At 34.6% G+C, this 26,932-nt stretch overlaps 1 protein-coding gene and 1 non-coding gene across 2 annotated transcripts in view; both read left to right on the forward strand.

The window, feature by feature from the left end:
- Positions 1-24,442, forward strand: part of LOC123535765 (ER membrane protein complex subunit 10-like) — a 43,002-nt gene extending 18,560 nt beyond the window's left edge. The window contains exons 3-7 of the mRNA XM_053528033.1: positions 12,445-12,560; positions 16,103-16,195; positions 17,521-17,699; positions 19,260-19,356; positions 23,422-24,442. Of these exons, the coding sequence (XP_053384008.1) occupies positions 12,445-12,560; positions 16,103-16,195; positions 17,521-17,699; positions 19,260-19,356; positions 23,422-23,508 (572 nt within the window). The 3' untranslated portion in view covers positions 23,509-24,442. The remainder of the gene's footprint in view (positions 1-12,444; positions 12,561-16,102; positions 16,196-17,520; positions 17,700-19,259; positions 19,357-23,421) is intronic.
- Positions 11,941-12,133, forward strand: LOC123537683 (U2 spliceosomal RNA). The gene has a single exon (XR_006683622.2). It is a non-coding gene; the product is annotated as a U2 spliceosomal RNA (small nuclear RNA).
- Positions 24,443-26,932: the final 2,490 nt, after the last annotated feature.

Below are 26,932 nucleotides of genomic sequence, written 5' to 3' on the forward strand. Positions count from 1 at the left end.
TATAATATTATCAATCACTGAGAATGTGGAGCGCGCTGTCCCTGCGTCTTGTTTTTTAAATCTCGGACTGAAGACCCACAGTACACTATTCTCATCTTTTTTTTATGACTTGAAAAAGACAAAAAATGACTATCATTAATGTTCTTTGGGGGACTTATTTTCATGGAATTCATGTATCAGTTCACAAAATTAAAAAAAGTTTTCTCTTGATTTATCTTAAAAATTTATATCCCGAATCTTTTTTCGAAAAATTTAGTTTTGTCGAAACCCGAAAAATTTTTGCCCTAAAAAAAATTTTTTTTACAGCCAAGATGAATATAAGTCATTGCCCGAAAAAACAAATTCCCCAATTTTTTTTATGTAATTTTAAACCCGATGAAAGCAAATAGAAACTTAAAAAGTGAAAAAAGTTTACAGTATATTTTTTGGAGGGGATTTGTTTGGCAAAAGATTTAAAAAAAGTGAGACCTCTTTGAAAAGTTATTTTATAATTAAAATAGTTTATCAAGTTTCAAATCAACTGTCCTAAAAATGTATTTTATTGTATATCTTAAAAACAAGACACTTAAAAACTGTGTTTGTTTTGTGTTCAAATGCTTCTATCTATTTTCCAAACATGTTTCTGGAGAAAAAGGAACAAAAAGATGTGCATGAGAAACCAAAATTTTTGAAATTTTTATTAAAAAAAGGGGGGGGGTCTACTGCATCAAAAAATTAATTATGTCTCCCCAGGGGGAAAAATTTTTTGCCCTGTGTCGTCCTTTGTCCGTCCCTACGTCACACTTCTTTTTCCCCACAAAATGGAGAACCTTTGACTAGAATCTTTAAATTTAAGGGTTGTAGGGTGCTTGTAGACGACCCCTTTGTTTTTTGGGGGGGGTTTTCCTCCGTCAAAAGGGCAAGGTCACAGGGGCCGAAAAATTGGAAAACCATTTTTCCCAACAATAACTAGAGAACCCTTGCCCGAATTTGAAATTCATGGATGAGGCCCTGAAGAGTAGGACCCCCTATTATTTTGGGGTCACTCCATCAAAGGTCAAAATCACAGGGGCCTGAAATTTTAAAACCATTTCCCCATCAATCTAGAGAACACTTGACCCCGAATGTTGAAAAAATATAGATGATTGGGCTAAGGTAATGACCCCTAGATTTTGGGGGCACTCCCCCAAGGTCAAGGTCACAGGGGCCTGAACATGGGGAAAACCATTTTCCTCAAATAACTAGAGAACCCCTTGGGCCCAGAATGTTGAAACTTCATGGGGGTATTGTCATGCAAAAATAGATGACCCCTATTGTTTTGGGGTCACTCCATATAGGTCAAGGTCAAGGGCCCTGAAATTGAAAACCCTTTCCGGGCATAACTTGAGAACCATTGACCCCGAAAAGTTGAAACTTATGGATGATTTTCTCATGCGAGTAAGACCCCAACAATTTTGGGGTCAATTGAAAAAGGGCAAAAGGGCACAGTGGCCCGAACATTGAAAACCATTTTCCCGTCAGAACTGGAAAAAATTTTACCAGAAGATGAAAATTAAAAGGATGATGTTTTGCAAGAGATGACCCCAACGATTTTGGGTGACTCTTTAAAGGTCAAGGCCACAGGGGCCTGAAAATGGAAAACCATTTTCCCAAACAATAACTTGAGAAAACCCCCGACCCAGAATGTTTAAATTTATAGGGTGATGTTCATGCAGAGAAAGCCCCCTTGTTTTTTGGGTCACTCCCTTTTAAAAGGGCAAGGCAAGGGCTGAACTTTATAACCCCTTCCCTCAAAAATTTGGGAAACACTTTTACCAAAAAGTTGAAACCTCTAGGATGATTGAACGCAAGAGATGACCCCATTGATTTTGGGGGGCAGTCATTAAAAGGGCAAGGTCACAGTGGCCGTTATGTAAAATCAGTTTTGGGAAAAAATCGAGAACCCTTGACACAAAGTTTAAACTTTTTAATAGGATGATTTGGCTGAGAGAGATGACCCCCCTATTATTTTTTTTTTGGGGGTCATTGATTTAAAAGGCAAGGTCACAGGGCCCGAAAGGATTGAAACCCTGGCCCAAAAGTGTTGAAATTTTTGCGGGTGACTGGATGCCAAGAGATGATCCCAATGCAGCCAACCTCAGTGCTCTTTGACTTTCGCTCCTGACCCCCCATTAATTTTTGCCTAAGGACTTTGATTGGGGGGGCATGCCTTTTTCAAAAACATTTTTCTAGTTTTTTGGTAGTGCTTTCCCGGGTGTTGAGCAAATTGATTTACTATTTGACCTGGTGCCCTAGTTTTTTTCCAGGTGTACATTTTAAAAATTTCAAAGGTTTTATAAAGAAAAAATTTTTTTCTAGATTTCCCGTGTTTATTAGCTCCCCCAAGGGGAGATAAGTTGCCTTTTTTGTCCTTCCCTCCGCCGTCACACTTTTGTCTGGAGTATAATTTAAAGTATTAATGCATTGTTGAAATTACATAATCTAGGGCCCCTGAGACAAAGTGCGTATCAAAGAACATAAAATTACCTTTCCTAGTTTTGAATTTTCCCCTTTATTATACAAAAAAAGGCTGTCCAGGGAAATTACTTGAAAAGTAAATGGCCTTTATGAAATTTACAAAATGATAGGCCCTTTGGGCAAAATCAAAACAAAAAAACCTAACTCTACCTTTCTCAGATTTTTAATTATCTCCTTTATTTTACAAAAAAGGCTTGTCCCGGAGCATTACTTGAAAAGTATAATGGCTTTCATTGAAACTTCACAAAAGATAAGGCAAACATTTAAAATAATGATTGTCCCCTTTCTTTAAAAATCTCCCTTTACAAATTTTTTCTTTTTTTAACTCATTTTTAGTCACCTGTACTAGTGACAAGGTGAGGTTTTCAAATTTGTGATGCCCTCGTCGGGCGTCTGGCCACAATTTCTTTTGAACACGAAGAGCCACTGTTTTCAATCAGTTTAATCAAAAATTTCCACAACTTGTATTGGGTAATATCTTGGTTCCTTTTGGAAAAATTTGGCCCGGTCCGTCATGGGTTCCCCAGTTTTGACCTTAAAAGGGGCCCAAAAATTTTCTATTTTTTGGGTTGGGAAACGATAGAACACATTTTGCAAAAAACTTAATCAAATTGCAAACAACGTCTGGATAATATGGGCCTTTTTGAAAACTGGCCCAATGAGGGAAAATTTGGAATCAGAAGTTTTGAAGTTTTGGAAATGGGAAATTAGAAGTCAGAAATGTGGAAGTTAAGAAGGAAATGCGGAAGTTAGAGGGGAAGTAAGAAGTCAAGAAGTGTGGAAGTTGGAAATAGAAGTCTAAATCAGGAAATTGGAAGTAGAAATGCGGAATTAAAAGCGAAGTGGGAAATTAGAAGAGGAAGTCAAGAATTGGGGAAGTGAGAAGTGAAAAAGGGAAGTAAAAGGGGGAAATACGGAAAAGGGGCAATTGCCTCCGGGCTTTCCCTAATCCCCCCCCAAAACCTCCACTTTTCCTTATTTAGCCCAGGGGAGAAGTGATTCTTCTAAAAACTAAGCCCAGCTTAAGCCCTGCACTTTTAAAAGATGGTTCAAAAAGGTAGGCAAGTTAGTATCTGGGCAGGACAATAAAATTTTAAAATTAATTGTCCAATGGGCAATAAAAAAAAAAGGTAATTGAGCCCCTAATTTAGTTTGACCAAAAAAAAGGAATTTTGAATCATATCGGGAAAAATTAATTGTAAAAAGTGGACATCATTTTTCTTGGGTTTGGGGTCCTTAATAAAATCAGGTAAAGGAAAAACTTACAAAAAAATTTGTCTAAACAGGTTTTTGTTGTGTCGTGTATGATCAAAATCTTTACGTTGAGAGACTGATATGGGGAAAATGAGCAAAAAGTAAAAAAATTATTAAGTTCCCGAATTGACAAAAATTTGATTTTAAAGTTAAACAATTTTTTTTTCAGCCCTACTTTTTTTTTGGTTTCAAAAAAATGGTTACATATTTTGCCCGCTTTTAAAATCAAGTTACCCTTTTTTTTTCAGCAAAACCATGATGTCAGCGCAACATTACATTGTGCTTGTATAATGGCAAACCTTGCCATTTTCTTTTAAAAATGTGTATTTTTTAAAGGAACTGTCTTTAAAATTTACGGAAACCGTATTAAGGTTTTTTGAAAGGGGTTTCAAAGTTCTTAATGGAACATTTGACTGAAAATTATTATAAAACAAAGACGTAGTGTGGAAGAAGGGAATTTGTTTAGAAAACCCAAAATATGACCAGGGGAAAAAAATATTGGGTGTTTAAAATTTTAAATATTTTTTCTTGGGCAACACACATTATGCCCATAGATTAAAAAAATCCAAAAATTGCTGGGTGTTTCTTCAGCACACACCCCGAGTAAATACGGTATACTTTGCAATGTACAGATGATTAAAATTCAGAATCCTGTTTAGCTTGTTTTGTTTGTCCATTGTGTTTTTGTTGAACACAAAAATATGACAGGACAAAACGGGACAATGAACCCCATTAAATACAGTTCAGCGCAAAATCAAACATGATAAACGGATAACAATGCAAGACAACATGGCAACATTTATGTCACATGTTGTATGGCATTGTCTAGTGTTGTGTCGCATTTTTGTGGTGTAAACTCTTTAAGGTTGACAGGCAACATGTGATACGACACGATACACTACACAACGCATGTTCATGCAACATATGACCTGCAACATATATATCACGTTGTGTCGACACACAACAGACTGAGGGACAATGTGGCATGACACTAGACACACTTGGGACAATACCAGATTACATCAGAACATTAATTATGCGCTTTGTATCACATTGTCCTGCTTCATGTTGCATTTTCGTGCATCATGTGGCTTTTGAGTTATTATGTTGCACGTTATGCATCATGTCGCACATCTTGTGACAAACTAAAACACGCCAATGACACATGACATGGGCTTAATTCTGTATTGAATTGAGTCATTTACATGTCAATACAGTATGTAAACTCCTAGCAAAGAGGAGATTGGTTTCGCTGCAACAAATTTTTTGTAAGATTTTCCTTTATCCTGAATTTTATTAAGTCATTTTGAAATAGCTTATGTTAAAATTGATGTGTTAAAACCCTTGAGTATCATAACTGCTGCCCTACTAAAAGCTGCAAGAAGTCGTGCAGCATTTTCCATCACAGAAACAGAGTATTTCCATTATTTCCCCATATCCATAATTTGAGATGCATTATTCCCCTTTTTACCGAAACTGGTACCATTCCAAAATATGGAAAAAAAATCCCTGTGTTTCGCTATAACTGTAGAGAAATATTTTTCATATTAATTTTTGAATGACAGGCCTGGTTAAAATGGATGGATTATTTCTTGAGTTAAGTGGCCGTCATGTTAATCACTTTGGGTTCAAGATAGCCTGTCATCACATGTCATGTAGAACACGCCTTTGGTCTTTTAGTTGTATATTCAGTATCCATTTATTATCCTGGTCATTTCTTTATTGGGGAAGCTACATGTCTTGAACACAGCCTAATAAGCACCAATTAGTCTGACAGTTTATTCAAAACAGTTTTCGGCGTGTATAATCCATGTTTAATGAGAGAAATCATGAAAAGAGAATATGTCATGTACTTGCATTAGAACCTGTATTGGTTTAGTAGAATCTTTCTGAGTTCTAGAAAGTTTGTCTTTTACATCAAACTATGATTTCTTAAAGTACATAACACTACATGTAAAAAGTCATCATTTTAAATATATGTTCTAGAGGAAATTTATAATAATTTGTGGATCTATAACTTAATCATGCCTAGAAAGAAGTCCTTTTGACAGATCATGACAGATTATCCATGATTATTCCAAGAATTTTGAAATGATGTTTTTTTTTGACAAATTCACAGCGTAGGCCTTAAAATTATGACTGTCTTTTTCACTTTGATGTGCAACAGAAGGCGCCAAAATGAAACTTTAAAACAAAAACAAAATCTTGGGGAGGTTCCCGAAACCCTCCAGTAGGACGGGATACACCTCTTGCACTCTTCTCTTTCTTGCATTTAGCATGTCCAAAACATTCCTTGCAACATGCCTTTCAAATTTTCTAGCTATGACCCTGTGCCACTAGACAAATTTTATTATCTCATTTGTTTGTCTATACAGTCCTTTAAAAACAGTTTTTATAAAGCATATATATAACAAACATTTGCATAACTTATTCTAAATTTCTGACATAGACTTCCTATTCATTTCCATTATTTGCTGTTTTAGCTGTTACTATATTATACATATATATCCTATTACTAAGACATGCACTATAGACAGGTGTGTCGCTATCGACAGGTGTGCTGATTTAGGCACGTATGGCGCTATAGACAGCTATGTCGCTATAGACAGGTGTGCTGATTTAGACAGCTATGTCGCTATTGACAGGTGTGCTGATTTAGGCACGTATGGCGCTATAGACAGCTATGTCGCTATAGACAGGTGTGCTGATTTAGGCACGTATGGCGCTATAGACAGCTATGTCGCTATAGACAGGTGTGCTGATTTAGGCACGTATGGTGCTATAGACAAGTCTGGAGCTTTATACAGGTTGCTCGCTTTATAAAGGTAATTCTATTTTCAGTTTGATGATGAATTTGAGGGTTCAAGGAACTCATTTTGGAGCATTCATTTGATCAAGGTAAGTAGGTTGTGAATGGAAGAAGTGGCTAGTTCCTGTTTTATTGTGTTTCAGTTTTTAGATTAGCAGATAATAATGGCCTTCTGGTCAACCACTTATCATAGAATTTTTATTCCAAGTTTTCTGAAACTACAGTCATTATAAATAGCAAGTCAGAGTATTGTTGATTTGTCCTATTTATCAAAGGGCTCGACAAAGTCTCTGAAACCAAATCGTCCTGCAGGATGAGCTGCTGAAATTTTCTCATATCCTGCTCACACTGAATAATCGGCAATCCTGACGCCCGCTGGACAAAAAAACCCGCTGGAAAAATAACCCTGCTGTAAATGGGTAGGTAGAGTTTTTCATATATTTCTATTGATACAAAGCCAATCCTTGCAATTCAACTTGGCAGTTATGTTAAGAAATGGACGTGGCTTACATTTACAACTTTTGGTCTCAAAACGATCATTAATTTTTTAGAAATTCCCTAACAATTTCTCCAGTCTGAAAAATCTAATAAAATTCCAAAGTTTTATGCAAATGTCTTTGTTTATGAACAATCTGTGAAAACTTTAATCATTTGGTTTGACATATGTATCTTTTCGGAGCATCTGTGTGAAATTTCCTGGTTCTACGTTCTTTCTGAAAAACAAAATTAGCTGTTAAACATGTATGGGTAAAAAAATATGAAAGTCGAAAACGGTTGGTGGTATTTGCAATTGGCAGTCGTTGAATTCGGATGTTGGCTATCGAGAATACAGGTGTATGCAAGTTTTTAAAAACTGTCTTCTTGTTATTTTATGCCCTTCTTTGTCCCTTCCTGTGTATGTTTTGTATCCGTTCAACCTACTAGCATATGTGTTTTTGCAATTCATTCCGTCTTTTATTTGTGTACAGCTATATGTGTACACATGTATTCAGTATGCACGTTTACAGATACTTATATATGATTCATTAATGCCAGATTGAGTGATTCTGGTTGGCTCCATTATCAGTCTTCTACTGTTTTCGGGTTAAAAGTTTGCTTGTTCCGTCCATCCTTTCGTCCGTCCGCAAATCCTTCTCTTGGCTGTAACTTCTACATCCATGTACCGATTTCGGCTCAAAATCTGTTACATAGGGCTAGATACTAGTACAAGTATTTTGTGTCCGGACTTGTTATTTCTACATGCATGGACCAATAGTCAAATATCTTCACGTTATTCCATAGGTTGAAAAAGCAATATTCCTTGTCCGGAGCATGACTTTATATGCCTCGAGTGGTTTTGTAATATGTTACACAAATGTTTACCTCAGCAAAACGATGTTACCCAGCTCCCTTTCTTAAACGTTAAGGTCGCACTTTGGGCTCACACCTCTTATGAATGATTATATAGCAATAATTCGTGCCTGGAGCAAAACATTATTACACATTAAAGTAAGACTCACGAAGGTCAATGTTGCATTTTGGATTGAAAGAATTTTGAAACGGGAAAATTTGGATACAGAACTAAATATTTTTGAGTTTGTTATTCCAGAACTGTGCTAGGTATCAATCTGGTATAATAATAATAATAATAATAATAATAATAATAATAATAATATAAGTGTTATAAATATTCTATCCATTTCTAATTACGACATGTAACAACAGAAAAAAAGAAGTCTAACATCTGAAGGGTTAAACATCGATCTACTGTAAAAGAACCACAAACAATTCCTGTAAAAAAGAAAAATATAAGGAATTTTATAACTGTCAGTGCTGCATATGTTGATTTAAAACGATGATATTAGATCTAAACATCATTTGTTGCACGTTCGTTCAAAGGAAGTTAAAGTACAGAAAACTTGAACTAGTATATCAAGTTCTCTTTCAAAATACGTCATGGGAAATATCATTAATATAGGTAGAAATACATTAACGATATAATCCTCTCATCTTAGCATATCAAATGAAATGAATTGTAATATATGATGTACGACATTAAGAATTAAATACTTCATTTATCAAAATATTGTTTTCAAAGAATTGACTAAAGAAGTAATCATTTACACTTGCAAAAACCGCGGTAAAAGTACTTCCTAGAGTAGCCCGGAGCAGCACCTAGGGTCTTCCTCCACTGTCAAAAGCTTAAAAAGTCTGCATACGATCTAAATTACGTACCCAACAAACTAAACACAACTGTCTATAGTATCTTTCGCATGGTGAAGAAATGGCAATAATTCGAGTGCTTGTAAAAATTCAGTCAGGGTGAGAAGAATATATATTGAAACGCTAAGTGAACAGAGTCATTTTTTACTGATTAGTGGTCAAATCACACCAATATATGTTTACATCGAGTAATGGATAGTCCATAACGTTAACACGATTCACGACAGATCGCCGCCGTTCGAAGTCATATTTTTATCATACAGCGCTACTATTTTCAGATAAACGTGAACAGAATTTCAACAGTATCTCGAAGATCTATTCAACAAATGTTCAGTTTTACAGATGTTCATAAACAAAGACATTTGCATAAAACTTTGGAATTTTGTTAGATTTTTCAGACCGGAGAAATTGTTAGGGAATTTCTGAAAATATAACAATCGTTTTGAGACCAAAAGTTGTAAATCTTAGCCATGTCCATTCCTTAACAAAACTGCCAAGTTGAATTGTCAGGATTGGCTTCGTATCAATAGAAATAAATGATAAACTCTACCTATCTTATTTTTCCAGCGGGGTTATTTGTTCAGCGGGCGTCAGGATAGCCGGTTATCCAGTGTGCTGCTGCAGTTTGTATTCTACCTGCAGTTCATGAAAGAAAATGCCTATTTTACTGTATTACTCATAATGCCTCTATTTTAAAGTCCAGTGAAAATGGGACAAACCAGAATCTTGTCCTGGTGTCATGTACTATCAAGTGTCTAGCTTATGCAATCAGTGTAGTATCGGATGGATTTTTGAGTTGTGAACAATAAATCCATTTCTGTTTTCAATCACTGAAATGTTTCAATTTCACGACTCATTTTCATATCATTAATATTAGATTCAGTTAAAAAAGTTGCAGACAGTACAATAAAAATTCGAATTGTGTTGAGATAGATTTTACTATCCTCACTTCAGATATGTTCAGAATACAAGATTATTCAATTGACCACTGCAGCTAAAAAGACTTACAACTTAGTGGTCAGGAAAGCACGTACGGTGAGTGTGTTATTATTATAATCTGCTTTTGCTGTAAATTTTTACGCATTCAAGAAACATTTATACAATATTTCATATATAATATTGGCATATTGATAAAAGTGGAGAGTATTTTTGCTTACAAATTACACTTGTAAAGATTTTAAGAAATTTATAATGCATGAAAGCTGAATGTATAAATAACTTTAGCTAATTGGTCATTTATTCTTTAAGATATCATGAAATAATGATAGTGAAAACTACTAATCGAGTTTCACAAATTTGATATCAATAATTAAAGCACGTGACTTCTTCTTATGACAAATCAAGAAATTTTAAATGATTTTATCATGAATGGCAACTATTTTTTCTAAGTAAACTAGCAGAATAAAACAAATATTGATTCATCTAAAAGTTATGGTTTCAAATATGAAATTACAGGGATTGTTTACAATTGTCAGGAATAAATTACACGAAAGCAACATTTTTATACTAAATTTAATCTTTCAGCTATTATAGCACAAATTGTTAATGGCGACTTCTCATGAAACATAAAATTTTCATATATAGATCAAGATTTTGTATAGTAAACCATTTTCAACAAATATTATTTTTTTTTTTTTTGGTATTAACAGTGCATTGATTTAATCCATATAATATGTTGTCGATCAATGTTTAGGTATCAATGGAATTGAAATGTATAAACTTTTCATATCGCTTCTGTTTTCAGACGGGTTATTTGTTCAGCTCGGCCTGGACTCGATAATGACCGGTGAGATTCAGGGTGCTCCGCTGCCGTTGGTATTGCTACCTCGGCGTTCCCCTTGGAAGAAAAAGCCGAATTCATTATTATTACTATAATCCAATATATTTAAGAAGAGTTAGAACAATGGGCTTAAATCCAGAATACGTCCATGTTCATGTAACTAATCTAATTGTTTCACTTATGCCAAAAACAGTTGTAGTCTAAGGATTTTTTTTGAGATTTGAACTAAATAGTCCATTTATATTTTTAACAATAGAACTGAAATGGTTTCAAACTTACTGAGACTCTGATTTTCATATTGTATTAATGTTTTACGGCACAAAGAGTTGACTAGAGGACGAGTAATTACAGTAATCAATCTATAGAGCAAATTTTCCAGTCCCATATCCTACCAAGACAACTTAAAGTAAGTTATGTTCTACACAAGAATAAAAATGTTACAGAATTTCACCAACCAATAGGCTGAAAACAAGAATTCACAAAACAGTGATGAAAGACATGATTATCAATGAAGATGTGTTATTCTAAGAGACTTTTTGCTGTAAGGTATTAAACTAGCATCAAAGAAATTATTGACTTATATATTCTCATTTACTTAAATTTAGTAGATTTATTAATGATGAAAGATAGTTTGCTTAAAATTACTAACTTATGTAAGAAATTTAGAAATTTTAATGGATTTTGAAATCGAATGTATAAACATAGTTTCTTATCTTTTGTATTCTTGATTAATTTTTAGCGATATCATAAATTATCATGATAGTGAAAATCTAATTGATTATTGTTTGTCAACAATAATTATTGATAATCTAATAGCAGTAAAGGTCATACAATGAAGTAGACTCTACTCTATATTTATGTACAAAATCATACAAGAAATTGTTAAATGATTTTAACATAATTGCAACTATGTTATTTTTAAGTGAGAACTACATGATAAAACATTATTGAATTTATCTAAAAATATGTATTGTTGTATATCAAAATTAGGTACAATAGTTACAGTGGTATTGATTTTATAGTACAAATTGCTCTAGGGAAGTAAAACTTATCACCGAAAGCAAACAGTTTTTAGTAGCTTAAGAGTTGTCTAACCTTATCTAATTCAGTACTATTTATAGACAATATTTGTGTTAATGGCTGACTTCCGCATTGTAAACAGTGAATAAATTTTCATATTATTAGATTTTAAGATTTTTGTATAGTTTGAACACCATTTTTATCAACAAATATTATTTGTTATTTTAGTAAGTAATGTTGTACTCTATTTTTGATATTTAACAAGGTGCTATTGATTTAATACACATGATATAATATGTTGTACATGATATTACAATGTATTAGCTGTATTCAAGTTGTGTGTATTTTGTTTAAATAGTAATAGAAACATTTGTACAGTATCGCTTCTCGGCCTTTTGGCTAAGATCAAAGTGTAGTATCTGTTCTTATCAGCTTAATATCTGATACGTCCCCCATTGGGGGACTTCGATATTAAACTGATTTTTGGACACAGGTGAGATGTCAGGGGCTTGCTCCGCTCTCGCCACGGGTTGGCCCGGTATTGCAGTACCTCCGGGATCGGCCCACTTCCCCCTAGGGGGAAGAAATATAATATCATTAATATAAGTAACCAAGTAGTAATTTGGAAGAAAGAGTTGGAATTCAGTGGCTTTTTAAATTGCCAGCAAGTACGTCTCAGTTCATGTAATAAATCTAATTATAGACTTTTTTCAACTGTGTGACTCCAAAACAGATTTTCAGTCCTAAAAGTATATATTATTATTAACATGTATGAACTGTAAATGCAGTGGGTCCATCAATGGTCCAACAACCTATGAGAACTGAAAGGGTCAGACCATGACATGAATTTATACAATCTTTTGTATGTACACTTGTGTTTTAGGCACAGATGCGGTGTTTACTAAGAGAGGTACAGTTGTGATTAAGTCTATGCAATCTAAACGAGCAACATTTTCACAGGGTTCACCATTATCTACACAAGATAGAAAACTGTTAAAGGTAAGTTTCACCATTATCTACACAAGGTAGAAAACTGTTAAAGGTAAGTTTCACCATTATCTACACAAGGTAGAAAACTGTTAAAGGTAAGTTTTACCGTTACCTGCACGAGAGAGAAAACTGTTAAAGGCAACTACAGAGCATTGCTTTATATCTTTCATTTTGTTGCAAAGTTGTACCGCTTTTCATAATATTTGAAAAGAAGTGTGCATGTTAAATAATGTATGTACAGGCTTTGAACTTGTATGATTTTTAAGAAATTCAGAAAGAATATAAACCTTCCAACAGAGATTTTTTCTTTCTTTTAGATAATCCTATTCAAATCTATTACATACTGAATAAAATGAACACAGCACCAACATCTGATTTGTTTACTTCTTTTATTCTACTAGTCTGCCCTTACTCTGTCATCAGGTATATCCTTTCAGCAGCCTTAACGTACTAAAACGTATTAGCGTCTGATGGCCCTTTCACGCTTCCGTAGAAACAACATTTATTACACGAAACTTATTTTGAAAATATTTCTGAAATGTCTAGGTCTGCAGCTCTCAAATACGGTTATATCTTACATCTGAGGCATATACTGACACTCTCAGACAACATCAAAAATGACATTTTGAGCGATTTGATGAAGTTCCAAAATTATCAATGTACACTTGGTCCGTTACGGACACCTGTGGGATTTCTGTTTATCCAGAGCTCAAATATTTTTTCATAGATTAAAAGCTGACATGCTGTACTAAAGCCCAGGTAATTTCAATTCGTAATAAAGTGCTGAAAATTGGCTCCCCAATAGCAAAAAGAAAAAAAAACAAAAAAAAAAAAAAACAAAAAAAAAAAACGCGCATACATTTAGACGGGGTGACCCCTGACTATCTACGAATCAAAATGCGGCTTTCGTTTTCAAGTTTAGCATGTCTACTTTCATTTTATTTACTTCCGGAAAAAGCTGAAGGTCGAGTGACGTCATTTTCTGTGTTGTCAAAAACATACATATGCCTGGCGAGATTGCATAAATATGTGCTGGCCGTCCCAAGGATATATTTTAAAACATTGAATAAAATTCATCAGCATTGACAATGTGGGAGTGAAATAAAGATGTGTTATATTTTTTGTATTACACAAGTTTGATCACGTTGTTTCAAGTATAGAATATGTTGGTTTAATTCATGGGCGTAGGAGCGAGTTTAACTTTCGGGGGGCCAAACCTTTTCGATTGGGGGAGGGGGGGGGGCGGCGTGCGACAAGGTATCTCCGGTGCATTATTAATGACAAAGCCTTGTACAGGGGCCAAATAGGTCATAGGCTCCCTCAATTGAGTTATTCTGATGATACACATACGACTAGGCACTGAACTGTCTTAATCAGTCATATTATGTATTGTTCTAATTAAGTGTGCTATTTTTTTACATTCTTCTGTTGAAGCCCTGGACATACAATCAGTTAGCACTGTATTTGTCTAATTGTGATATAAAGTTGTGGAAATATCATTTCCCTTTAATGGACAATGAAAAACCAAAAAAATACATAACATTTACATTATTGCGTAAACAGGCTTAATAGTTACATAGATTTTGCAGACGCTCAAACCCGAACTGTAGTGGTTGCGGTCAATGATATATTAATTTTATAAAATGTAATCAAACAATCCTTGGCGTGGCGCGTACAGATTTCAGTACTCACACTACGGAAAGAGACAAGTCAGAATACAAGGGAAGGCCAAATGCAAATCAGAAATCAGGTTGAAAAGAATTATATGATGCTAAGTAAATGTTATATTAGACTGCAAGTTATATCTCTTTTCCAAAATATTGGGGGGGGGGGGGGGGGGCAATCTATAGTTTGGCCCCCCCTCTCCTAGTTTTTTTGGGGGGGGGGGCTGGCCCCCGCTGGCCCCCCCTGCTCCTACGCCTATGTAATTGTATATAATAGATAAAGAGAGACAAAATTTGGATGTTTCAGCAGAAAAACTAGCATGTAGGGCCTACTCAGTATTCAAAGCAGTCTTATAGTTTTGTCTTTCCACATTTGTTAATTTATAAATTTTATTAAATAAGAATGATAAAATGCTAAGCAGAGTCTTTCATTAGCTCGACTATTCAAAGAATAGTCTAGCTATTCTACTTACCCTGGCGTCGGCGTCGGCGTCACACCTTGGTTAAAGTTTTGCATGCATTTGTTACTTACAATTCTTTATTCAAACATGAAGGTTTTAAGATTCATAGTGTATATGAATTGACTCAACTTCTTATTGACAACATAATACAATGCAATTTCAATTATGACAAGAGCTGTCTGAGGAAAGCAAAACTCGACTATTCATTCATTTCATTTAAAGACATATTGCTTTGAAACTTATTTTTTCTTTTTCTAGGTCAATTACCAACCTCACTTGGTCAAGTCCCATAACTCTGACATGTATTTTGAGCAAATTATGCCCCCTTTTGGACTTACAAAATCCTGGTTAAAGTTTTACATGCAAGTTACTGTCTCCAAAACTAATGCAGATATTGAATTGAAACTCCACATGTGTCTTCGGGGTTATAAAACTAGTTGATAGCATCAGGTCCCATAACTCTGGCATATATTTTGGCCAAATTATGCCCCCTTTTAGACTTAGAAAATCCTGGTTAAAGTTTTGCGTGCAAGTACATACAGCTATTACTAAAAGGCATATAGATTTGAAACTTATTTTTTCTTTTTCTATATCAATTACCAACCTCACTGGGTCAAGTCCTATAACTCTGACATGTATTTTGGGCGAAATTATGCCCCCTTTTGGACTTACAAAATCCTGGTTAAAGTTTTACCTGCAAGTTACTATCAGATATTGAATTGAAACTTCACATGTGTCTTCGGGGTTATAAAACTAGTTGATAGCATCAAGTCCCATAACTCTGGCATATATTTTGGCCAAATTATGCCCCCTTTTAGACTTAGAAAATCCTGGTTAAAGTTTTGCGTGCAAGTATATACAGCTATTACTTAAAGGCATATAGATTTGAAACTTATTTTTTATTTTTCTAGATCAATTACCAACCTCACTAGGTCAAGTCCCATAACTCTGGCATATATTTTGGGCATATTATGCCCCCTTTTGGACTTAGAAAATTCTGGTTAAAGTTTTACATGCAAGTTACTATCTGCAGAATAAATGCAGATTTTAAATTGAAACTTCACTTGTGCCTTCGGGGTCACAAAACTAGTTGAGAGCACCAAGTCCCATAACTCTGACATGCATTTTGGTCAAATTATGTCCCATTTTGAACTTAAAGCTTCTGGTTAAAGTTTTGCATGCAAGTTACTATCTCCAAAACTAATGCAGATACTGGATTGAAACTCTATAGATATTTTAACATTTAGGGTAATATTTTTCTGGTTCTGGGACAATAATTCGAATAGTCGAGCATTGGCTGTCTTACGGACAGCTCTTGTTTCATTATTTTATTAACTTTGTTTGATAAATTCAGTATGAAAAAAAACACCCCTGTAAGGCCCTTTATAATTGTGTTAATGTTATTTACCACTTTCTATTCCTTTAGGAAGTTGCAAGAGAAGATGGTATTTACAGAATCAGAATTCCTATACGTGAGACAGGGGAGGGAACTGTGTATGTTTCAACATTTACTAAAGCTGTAAGTTGCCTCCTTTACATAGATTTTTACCAATTCACAGAAATTTGCTCCTTGTGTGACTGTCAAATGGTTTGGAACATTCTGTAAATAGAACTAGCAAGAAAAAAAGTCTAGCTTGAGATTTAGTAGAGAAGTAATGTTAGGGGTTCTTATTTTGCTTTGTTATATCAGAATCCATGTCATTTTTAGCTCGACTATTCAAAGAATTGGTAAAGCCATTGGACTCACCCGTGCTTCGCGTCTACATCGGCATCTCAACTTGGTTAAGTTTTTGTATGTAAGCTGGTATTTCACACACTTATTCACTGTGATAAACTGACTTATACTGTACAGGTTCCATAACTCTATTATTATGCTTTTTTAACAAAATTATGCCCCTTTATTGACTAGCATTTTTTTGGTTAAGTTTTTGTATGTAAGCTGGTATCTCATTACCCACTAATGGGAATGGATTGAAACTTCACACATTTGTTCACTGTCATTATCTGACATGCAGTGCACAGGTTCCATAACTCTGTTTTGCATTTTTACAAATTTGTTCCCCCTTTTCCACTTATATCCATTCAAGGACAAGGCTGTTGAATAGTCGAGTTTTGCTTTCCTCAGACAGCTCTTGTCATAATTGAAATTGCATTGTATTATGTTGTCAATAAGAAGTTGAGTCAATTCATATACACTATGAATCTTAAAACCTTCATGTTTGAATAAAGAATTGTAAGTAACAAAATGAGTGCATGACTTAAAGATTTCTATACAACTCAACAAATATCTAGTTGAGAAGTTTATCGTTCATTTTGTGCTCAAAACATGTGTTTAGTGTTGAAAACATGTATTTAGTTTTCAAAACCAGTATTTAGCTTTCAAAGCCTGTGTTCAGAACCTGAATTTAGTTTTCAAAGCCTGTGTTCAGAAGCTGTATTTAGTGTTCAAAACATGTAGTTAGACAGGACACCTGCTTACTTTGGCATATTTTTTATATTTTAAGAAATCATGGACAGAATACTGCTCTAGGAAATGACCATCTGATGGTACATTTCAAGTTTTAACTTCCATTATAAGTTTTAACTTCCATTACCATTGCCATCAACCATGTTTCTACCTTGATAAATTTTATTTTATAAAAGGTTGAACTTTTTTAAGGAAAATCGGGGTTTGATTTTATGGAGACATTACTACAAGTTTCCTGGCTTTGTGCTCTAAGCATTTAGGGATAGTTCTCAGACCTGTTAGAACCATGTCAGTATAATGGAACTGGGCGAATCAGATGTCGTGTTAATGTGTGAATATTTAATTGGAAAGCACAAGGTAAAAAAATTATATTTCAGTGCGCTATATATGAATCAACACTGGCAGACACCTTCATTATTTCTGTTGACCAATCAGGAGAAGTTTTAGGTGTTTCCATGGCAACCGACAGTTATTGCTCAGGAATTGAAGTACCGTCAGCAAATCTTACTGACTGGAATACAAAAGTTGAGATATCTGTTTCAGTATCTGGCCCAGTGTAAGTTACTTATATTTACAAAGCACCTGTAGGGTATTTGAAAAGAAATAACAATTTTATTATTTTCATGGGTCAGTAGAAAAAAAATATATTGCCTAGTCTTAAGTTGCAATCATCATCTGAACAGGGCCTTGAATGGGACATGTTTTCCCCATTTGAAATGAAGCATCAGGAATAAAATTGCTCGTTATGATAAGCCCGGATGACCCCAAAAGGCTGAGCATTCTGAAGGTCACTCACAGTGCTTGATTAACTGTCCTTGGAGGGCATAAAATAATGTGAAATACATGTATTTTGTCGCTCTTAGAAAGTGTGCATTACGACACAACATTAAAAGACTTTGGATAAAATAAATGTTTTCTACTGTGTTTCAATGATTGTAATTTCCCATGTGTAGCAGAATGAGTAAAATAATCCTCTTTCTTGTTACAGTAACTAATTGACACTGACAAGGCCTAATCTATTATCTTATTTTATAATGGATAAAGTCATAAGAAAATTTAAAGAGTGTATTCTTGCATTATGGTTGGATCAGAAGGATAATAACCATGAAATTCATATTTGGAAAATGTAGATTGTAATTAAAAGGTTGGTGTTCCGACAATTAGTGGAACATTGGATAAATTGAAATTCTATGAAATGTAAGACACAATGGAACTTTTCTAATCCGAACCTGCTCGGACCAAACAAAAGTTAGGATAAGAGGGGTTTTCGAATTAGAAAGGTTTCTATTTTAGACCGAAATATTACACGATATTTATATCCACCTGCTTGTGAACAGATTGATAAAACATATTTAAAATATAAGCAACATGTAGATTAGTTTAGAGTGATGTTAATTGTCATGTTAATTTAACTTTTCAATATCAAAACATTGATTGCTCCATTCCTACAATGAGCTAAAAGAGAACAGTTTACTTGTCTGGTTATTGTAACGACTCCATTTAGTACCACTAGTATCACTTACAAATATCAATTACCTGCTTTAAATGAACAGAGTGCTCAAAACATTTGTGAGGAAGGTACAGTACAAACAAATTAGTATGGATTTATTACATTGACAGTACGCAAATATATTTCTGGTTAAACAAACTACTTGCATCTTTCATGCCTGTGCTAATTGCAAGCATCTACAAAGCAAATATCTGAGATGACATGTGATTACCAGTGTTGGGGGCCTATTGTTTGTTGACACCTTTTTAAAGAGCAATAATTAAAACTGTAAACAGACTCAAAAAGTGTCAAAAATGAGCAAGATTAACATCAGAATCATTGATAATCATGATTAAGGTTCGGATTAGAGGGGTAGATTTTAAAGTAGTTTGATATAAAAATCTCTGAAGTTTGTTCTGTTTTCGGAGTAGAGAGGTTTCGGATTACAAAGGTATTTTTACAATAGCAATTGAATAAGAATATCGGGACCAGATTATTTGTTCGGATTAGAGGGGTTTGGATTAGGGAGGTTCTGTTGTATGACTTGCAGTATGAGTAATTGTCATTTGGTAATGGAACATATTAGTTGCATTTAACATACATGTGAAACCTATGCATTTTTTTCAGGCCTGATACACAAAGCTATATAGATAAGATTAAGAAAGATGAAAGAGAGAAAGCTAAAGGAACTCAGGCTGATAATAGATCTTTCTTCAGTAAATATGTAAGTATATATACATGTAGTGATTTTTGCTTCTTGCTTTAGGTCATTATGATTGCTAGCTTACTAGTATTAGCTATATTTTCTTAAAATGGGAGAGGGATTAGGTGGGGATTTTATTTTTTATCTCTGGTAATTGATGGTATCCAGTATAAAACACAAAAAATGATGAGCTAAATTTAGAAAATTAAAGTTTACAGTTGACTTAATGCCAGGAAAATCAACTGATAATAAAAGAACAAAAATAGTTTTTGAAATACAAACAGTATCTTTAAAAATTGTTTAGAAAATAAAAAGGGTGAGGGCATTATAAGAAAAAAAAAAGACAGCAGGGGACGATAATCAATAATTTCATATGACCATAATTTCATGTAAAATTGAGAAATATCATTTGCTCATCTTACATGGAAATAAAATGAAATCTTCTATGCAAAATATTGTTCAGAATTAACATGCTTTTTATTCCTTAACAAGTAGAAATATACTAAACACACTTCCTATCTGTACTTAGTTCATCAGAAATACTTTGAATGTCAACTATAACTTTTGAGTGGGGAGGGGGGCACCATGGCCAAGCGGTTAAGGTTGCTGATCATTTGCCCCTCACCACTGAGGATTTGAAACCTTGCTTATGGTATAGAATTCTTTCTTATCAAGAAGCAATCCAGCAGACTCATTGAAGGTCGTCATTTCAGCCCAGATGCTCACACGTGATGAAATTAAAAAAATGTAATGTACGGAGACCTTTGGGTCTTCCTCTAGCATGAATAGCTGGAAAGTTGCCATAATGACCTATAATTGTATTGGTGTGACATTAAACCCAACAAATAAAATATTTCAATGGATTTGATGAAACTTTGCACCAATGTTATGAATGATGAGAACATGATATATACAAGTCAGTTCCAGGTCACAGGCACTACTCCTAACTCTGTGTCAAGTGTGCTTTTAAGGGGACATGGATTTTTTGCATACAATTTTTTGTTTTATCCTATTTTCATTCCTTGCCAGAATCTCCTTGTTATTAACAGTACTATAATGATGGATCTTTCTTCACACTTTACTTAATAAGTGTCCTCGCATTTGATACAGTCAAACTCATGATTTTTAGTGGAAAATGTAGAATCCATAGAAGCAATGAACTGCTGTATCTCAGGTGCCTATCTGTGCCTGAAATAATACCAAGAACGGTACCTAGGGTCTTCCTCCACCATGAAAAGCTAACAAGTTGCCATATGATCTGTAATTGTGTAAGTGTGATGTTTAACTCAACAAAACAAATACAAAACAAAAAGCAAAGATGTTTAGTTTGATCTCATTGTAAAACGTGTTCTCTGTGACGATTGTACAGAAGACATGTCTGAATTAAAAGTCATATGTCCTCCAGGTCATGTGGAGAAGCTGTCAGTTACATTTAGAGGAAAAGTCAGTCACTGCTACAGAATCCAGGAAATCTTACTGGTAGTTAGGTTAACTGACCTGAAATATCGTTACACTAAGACTTCAGATTCATACTATAACCATGTAGTTCATATTGATTTGTCAACTGACCGACTTCTTCAAAATGCAGTAATAAGAAGTAGAATGTGTTTCTAATTAAGTCACATGACTCAAGTGTTGTTGCTTCTCTTAGAGCAGTAAAATTGTCATGTCTACAGCTGTCAACATGTTCATTACATACCACTCATCACCTTTCAGCAAATTACATACATGGCGCAATTATGATCTATATTCCACAGAATGATGTTATTAATGTTAATATCTTTATAAGCTGTTTGTCGTCTATTCTACTTTTTAGCTCACCTGTCACATAGTGACAAGGTGAGCTTTTGTGATCGCACAGCGTCCGGCGTGCGTGCGTGCGTGCGTGCGTAAACTTTTGTTTGTGACCACTCTAGAGGTCACATTTTTCATGGGATCTTTATAAATGTTGGTGAGAATGTTCATCTTGATGATATCTAGGCCAAGTTCGAAACTGGGTCACATGCGGTCAAAAACTAGGTCAGTAGGTCAAATAATAGAAAATCATTGTGACCTCTCTAGAGGCCATATTTTTCCATGGATCTTCATGAAAATTGGTCAGAATGTTCATCTTGATAATATCTAGATCAAATTTGAAACTGGGTCAACTGCGGTCAAAAACTAGGTCAGTAGGTAAAATAATAGAAAAACCTTGTGACCTGTCTAGAGGTCATATTTTTCATGGGATCTGCATGAAAATTGGTCAGAATGTTCATCTTGATGATATCTAGATCAAGTTTGAAACTTGGTCAACTGCGGTCCAAAACTAGGTCAGTAGGTCTAAAAATAGAAAATCCTTGTGACCTCCCTAGAGGCCATATTTTTCAATGGATCTTCATGAAAATTGGTCAGAATGTTCACCTTGATGTTATCTAAGTCATTTTTGAAACTGGGTTACGTGCGGTTCAAAACTAGGTCATTAGGTCAGATAATAAAAAAACCTTGTGACCTCTGTAAGGGTCATATTTTTCATGGGATCTGCATGAAAATTGGTCAGAATGTTCATCTTGATGATATCTAGATCTAGTTCGAAACTGGGTTACGTGCGGTCAAAAACTAGGTCAGTAGGTCAGATAATAGAAAAACCTTGTGACCTCTCTAGAGGCCATATTTTTCATGGGATCTGCATGAAAGTTGGTCTGAATGTTCATCTTGATAATATCAAGGTCAAGTTTGAAACTGGGTCAACTGCGGTTAAAAACTAGGTCACTAGGTCTAAACATAGAAAAACCTTGTGACCTCTCTAGAGGCCATATTTTTCAATGGATTTTCATGAAAATTGGTGAGAATGTTCACCTTGATGATATCTAGGTCAGATTCAGAACTAGGTCACTAGGTCACTATGTCAAATAATAGAAAAAACGACGTCATATTCAGTTCATGTGGGGACAGGTGAGCGATTCAGGACCATTATGGTCCTCTTGTTTAATGATGTTATTTATCCTAGAGCAAACTTCTGGATAATTATCTGGATAATGGTACATCTCGAAATAAGCTTTATTATCTCCTATTCACAATTTTATTGTAAACATGATGTCCCTGACAAACAACCAGTTAAACATGGTGATAACAAAATGTTGATCATGAAAACCAGAATTTAAAGTTTCTGTGATGAATAATCTGTGTCTCAGTGTTAAAAAAGTAGGTTCTCACCACTTACGTGATATTTAGGTTGATTGTAAAATAAGTTCTACAGCTTTCATATTTAATGGTAAATACCAAGCAAGATAGTTTCTTGTACTATTTTTCATACTTTATGTATGATGCAGCCTTTGAGCATAACCACTACCTTGTGCACTGGAAGCAGATGCTCTACCACTAGGCTGTTGAGGAGGTTACACTCATTAGCTCGACTTTTCGAAGAAAAAGTAGAACTTATTGCACTCGCCCTGGCGTCGGTGTCACCGTTGGTTAAAGTTTTTGATAAAGTCAGATATCTCTGTTACAACAAAGCTTTTGACTTGAAACTTAAAACAGTTATTTACTATCAAAGTCTACACCAGGAGAAACAATCCCCATAACTCTGATTTGTATTTTGACAGAGTTATGCCCCTTTTTAACTTAGAATATTTTGGTTAAAGTTTTATAATGTTTTTACTGGCAAAGCTCTAATTCAGAGTCAAGCACTGAGAAAAGTTGAGCGTGCTGTCTTACGGACAGCTCTTGTTTACTACAAGAGTTTATCAGATATAACAAATCCTTGACTTGATTTTCAATGAACTGAGACATTTGGTGGAACATACCATGAACTTGAAATTTGGTCGAGTCACGATGAATTTTGGGAAATTTCATTGGAATCGTGCTGAAGAAACAAATGTATTGCTTTTAACATTGCACATTGTCTGGGTTTTTGAATCAGTTGATGGTATGTTCTGAAAATCATATGTCAAACACCTCATTCAGTATTATTTTCACACATTTCTGTGTTCTAACATCAAGTGTTAGGGGCATTGATGTTATGTGGACACAGTTCTAGTTGTACTTAATTCCTCAGAAAACAGAACAGCATATCTCTTACATTATTATGGTATATTTTCATTTTTTCAGTGGATGTACATCGTTCCATTTGTGATAATGATGTTTATCATGCAGTCCATGGATCCCCAGCAGGGAGGTGGAGGGGGTGGAAGATAATAGTGTAAGAGAGGAGGTTGCAGCAAATTGGTGGAGAATAAAGAATTGAAGTTTAGCAGAGGCAGATATTAGAAATACAGAACAACCATATTTTGATTGTTGGAACTGTTGTTTAATGTTGCATTGAAATAAGTTTTATGTGAAAAATACAGAAAATTTTAGTGCATTTCCTTAAATTCTGTAACAAATTGCGCAAATTTATTGACCACAAAGGTGGAACATTCCAGAGGTTGATCACAATGCGCTGTTGGTCACATCTGTTTTTTGAAATGACTCATATAAATGGCTGGTCCATAGTTTGTGCAGTATGACTGGTCTGTATTCAACACATATTTACTAGGCTTATGAAATAATACTGAATGTCATGTAATAAAACACTAATTGAATAGCTTGACAATTGTATAGTCCAAACTAGTGTCTCTTGGTCCTTCGGAATTCGGGCAATACTTTTGACTATTGACAATGAAAGCCATTCAGCAAGTGTAAAATACACAACAGACTATGAGAATGTTTCCTGTTCCAGCATTAGCCATTAGCTGATGAATTTATCATGTCAGAAATGTTTAACTTTCAGAAGTAAGTACAACATTTGATCAGTTAAAACTATGACTGAAAGAAAATACAAAATTGAAAGTATAAGATAGAATGTCAGTTCAAGAATTTTTCATTAAGGTATGAAATACATTGTTGTGATCAAACATTTGTCCATACCAAAATGGAAACTACTATTCTGTGATCAGTCAGAAAGCCTTTGTGTTATGATAAAATATATGTGTGTTGCGACAGTGTTTATTTGTATTTGATGTCGGTAACAGTGCAGTATACATGGTCTGTGTGTTTTCCTTAATTTACTTATATGGGTGACTATTGAACTTATACACCTGTGCATGTTACCATTATAATATATGTTGTTGTAAATTTCTTTTATTAGCTCACTTGTCACATAGTGACAAGGTGAGCTTTTGTGATCACCCTTCGTCCGTCGTCAGTCATTCCGTCCGTCAACAATTTCTTGTCTGCACGATAGTGGGTTCATTTATGATATTATTTTAACCAAACTTGCACACAACTTGTATCACCATAAGATCTCGGTTCCTTTTTTGAACTGGCCGGATCCCAATATGGGTTCCAGAGTTATGGTCCCTGAAAGGGCCAAAATTAGCTGTTTTGACCTTGTCTGCACAATAGCAGCTTTATTTATGATTTGATTTTTACCAAACTTGCACACAACTTGTATCACCATAAGATCTTGGTTCCTTTCTTGAACTGGCCAGATTCCTTATGGGTTCCAGAGTGATGGCCCCTGAAAGGGCCAGAATTAGCTTTTTTGACCTTGTCTGCACAATAGCAGCTTCATTTTTGACTTGAATTTCATCAAACTTGCACAAAACTTGTGTCACCATAAGATCTCAGTTCCTTTCTTGAACCGGCCAGATCCCTTAATGGGTTCCAGAGTTATGGCCCCTGAAAGGGCCAAAATAAGCTGTTTTGACTTTATCTGCACAATAGCAGCTTTATTTATGATTTAATTTTAATCAAACTTGCACACAACTTGTATCACTATAAGATCTCGATTCCTTTTTATACACCCAAAGGGACGTATTATGTTATCGCCTCGATGTCCGTCTGTCTGTCTGTCTGTTGTTGGTTACAATTTAATTTTCGCTCTGTAACTCATGAACCCCTTGAAGGATTTCAAAGAAACCTAACACAAATGTTCACCTCATCAAAACAACGTGCAGAGCGCATGTTTTGGATGGCTCACTTCAAGGTCAAGGTCAAACTTAGGGGTCAAAGGTCGTATGACTTTGTTTTGTGTGTATATTGCTCTGCATTTGCGTTGCATTGCAGTGCTCTTGTTTTTATTTGGCAGATCCTTCTTTTGTTCACTTACAATAATTTTTAATTACTTTACTATAAATAGCTCATTTTAGTAACTTTTTTATTATTGGCCGTAGGGAAAAACCGAGACCATTTTTCTATGGTACAACATGGATGGTACCACCAATTTTTAGGTGTATTTTGACACATCTGTACCTTGTAAGAATTTTTGTTTTCTTTTTGGTTAAATTTCTTCCCTTTGTTGTTCCTTTGGACTTAGTTTTTTTTCTGAGGACCTTCTTGTCCTTAAGTGCAATGATAACAGGTGAGCGATATAGGGCCATTGTGGCCCTCTTGTTAATTAAAATGTATTCAGAGTATTAAGTAGATTTATTACAACCATAGAGGAAGCACATACTGTGAGTAGAGTATGATAGTTATGAAGTACATGTAATCACTGAAAAACTTAAACTCTCTCAGAAAAAAAGATTGGGTCGTGTGCTTGATGATTTTGCAAATCGGATTTGAAATATTTTGACCATTGTTTAGATTATATGTTAAGAAGCTATATAAAATCCACCAATTTTGTGTACATGAAAGCAGTATTCTAGTGTCAGTCTGAAGCTACCCACAATATGCTTAACTATTCAGATTGAACTTTTATATGACTTAAGGATGTAGGAACGAATTTTTTCTAACGTTAAGAATGTTTTCATACTCTGTTAGCTTGAAGAACATTAGTTTCCAAGACATACAAGAGAAGAAAAAACACAGGTCAACGAACTAGTTTTAATTTTATAGGGCATTTTCTTCACCCACTAAGCATTTCTCAAATTTTGTAAAATTGAAAAAATGGTGGTACTTTATAAAACATATAATATCCCACTTAATGTTATAGGGATTTCAGGTCTTATAGGTTAATATGAATACACGGTGATGTCAGTATTATATAAGCATAAATGTCACCAACAAATCTCTTTCATTTTTACATGTTGACATAATTACCCCACCCACTTTATTTTCAATGGAGAAAACGTGTTTAGATCTAAAAAAAATTAATTCTGACATTAAGATTTTAAAAATATTTTGCAGCTTTAATGACACACAAAAAACGCTTCAAAATGGAAAGAAACAAAGTTGGGGTCACCGTGCATCTAAGAGATTTATTAAGAAAAAACTGAAAAACTGATGAATTTTGATATTTTTGTTCTTTTTGTTTTAATTTATGTTTTCTAGATAATTTAAAGAGCAATCTTTAAAAACTTTATTTCAATTATTGCTTATCATTTTATGTATCAGTCAGGAAAATATCAAAACCAACCCTGATCTATTTTAATAGATATTTGAAATTACTGTAACCCCTACCCCATTGTAAATCTTAAGCTACAGTCACACATACGGATATGTCCGTGTGTTGAGGTACGGTGCGGATAGGATTAGTCTGTGGGTGTATAACTACGGAGCAGTACGTCTTAGTACGGGAAAAATGGTGAGAAACAGGAAACAAAGAAAACAATACAGGACGCGAATAAGTACGGATAGGTACGAGGTACTACGTTGAATTATGTTTTACTGCGCCTTGCAACTTGCCAAGCGCACGAAC

The sequence above is a fragment of the Mercenaria mercenaria genome, chromosome 17, assembly GCF_021730395.1.
Source record: "Mercenaria mercenaria strain notata chromosome 17, MADL_Memer_1, whole genome shotgun sequence".
In the NCBI taxonomy this organism is placed as follows: Eukaryota; Metazoa; Mollusca; class Bivalvia; order Venerida; family Veneridae; genus Mercenaria; species Mercenaria mercenaria.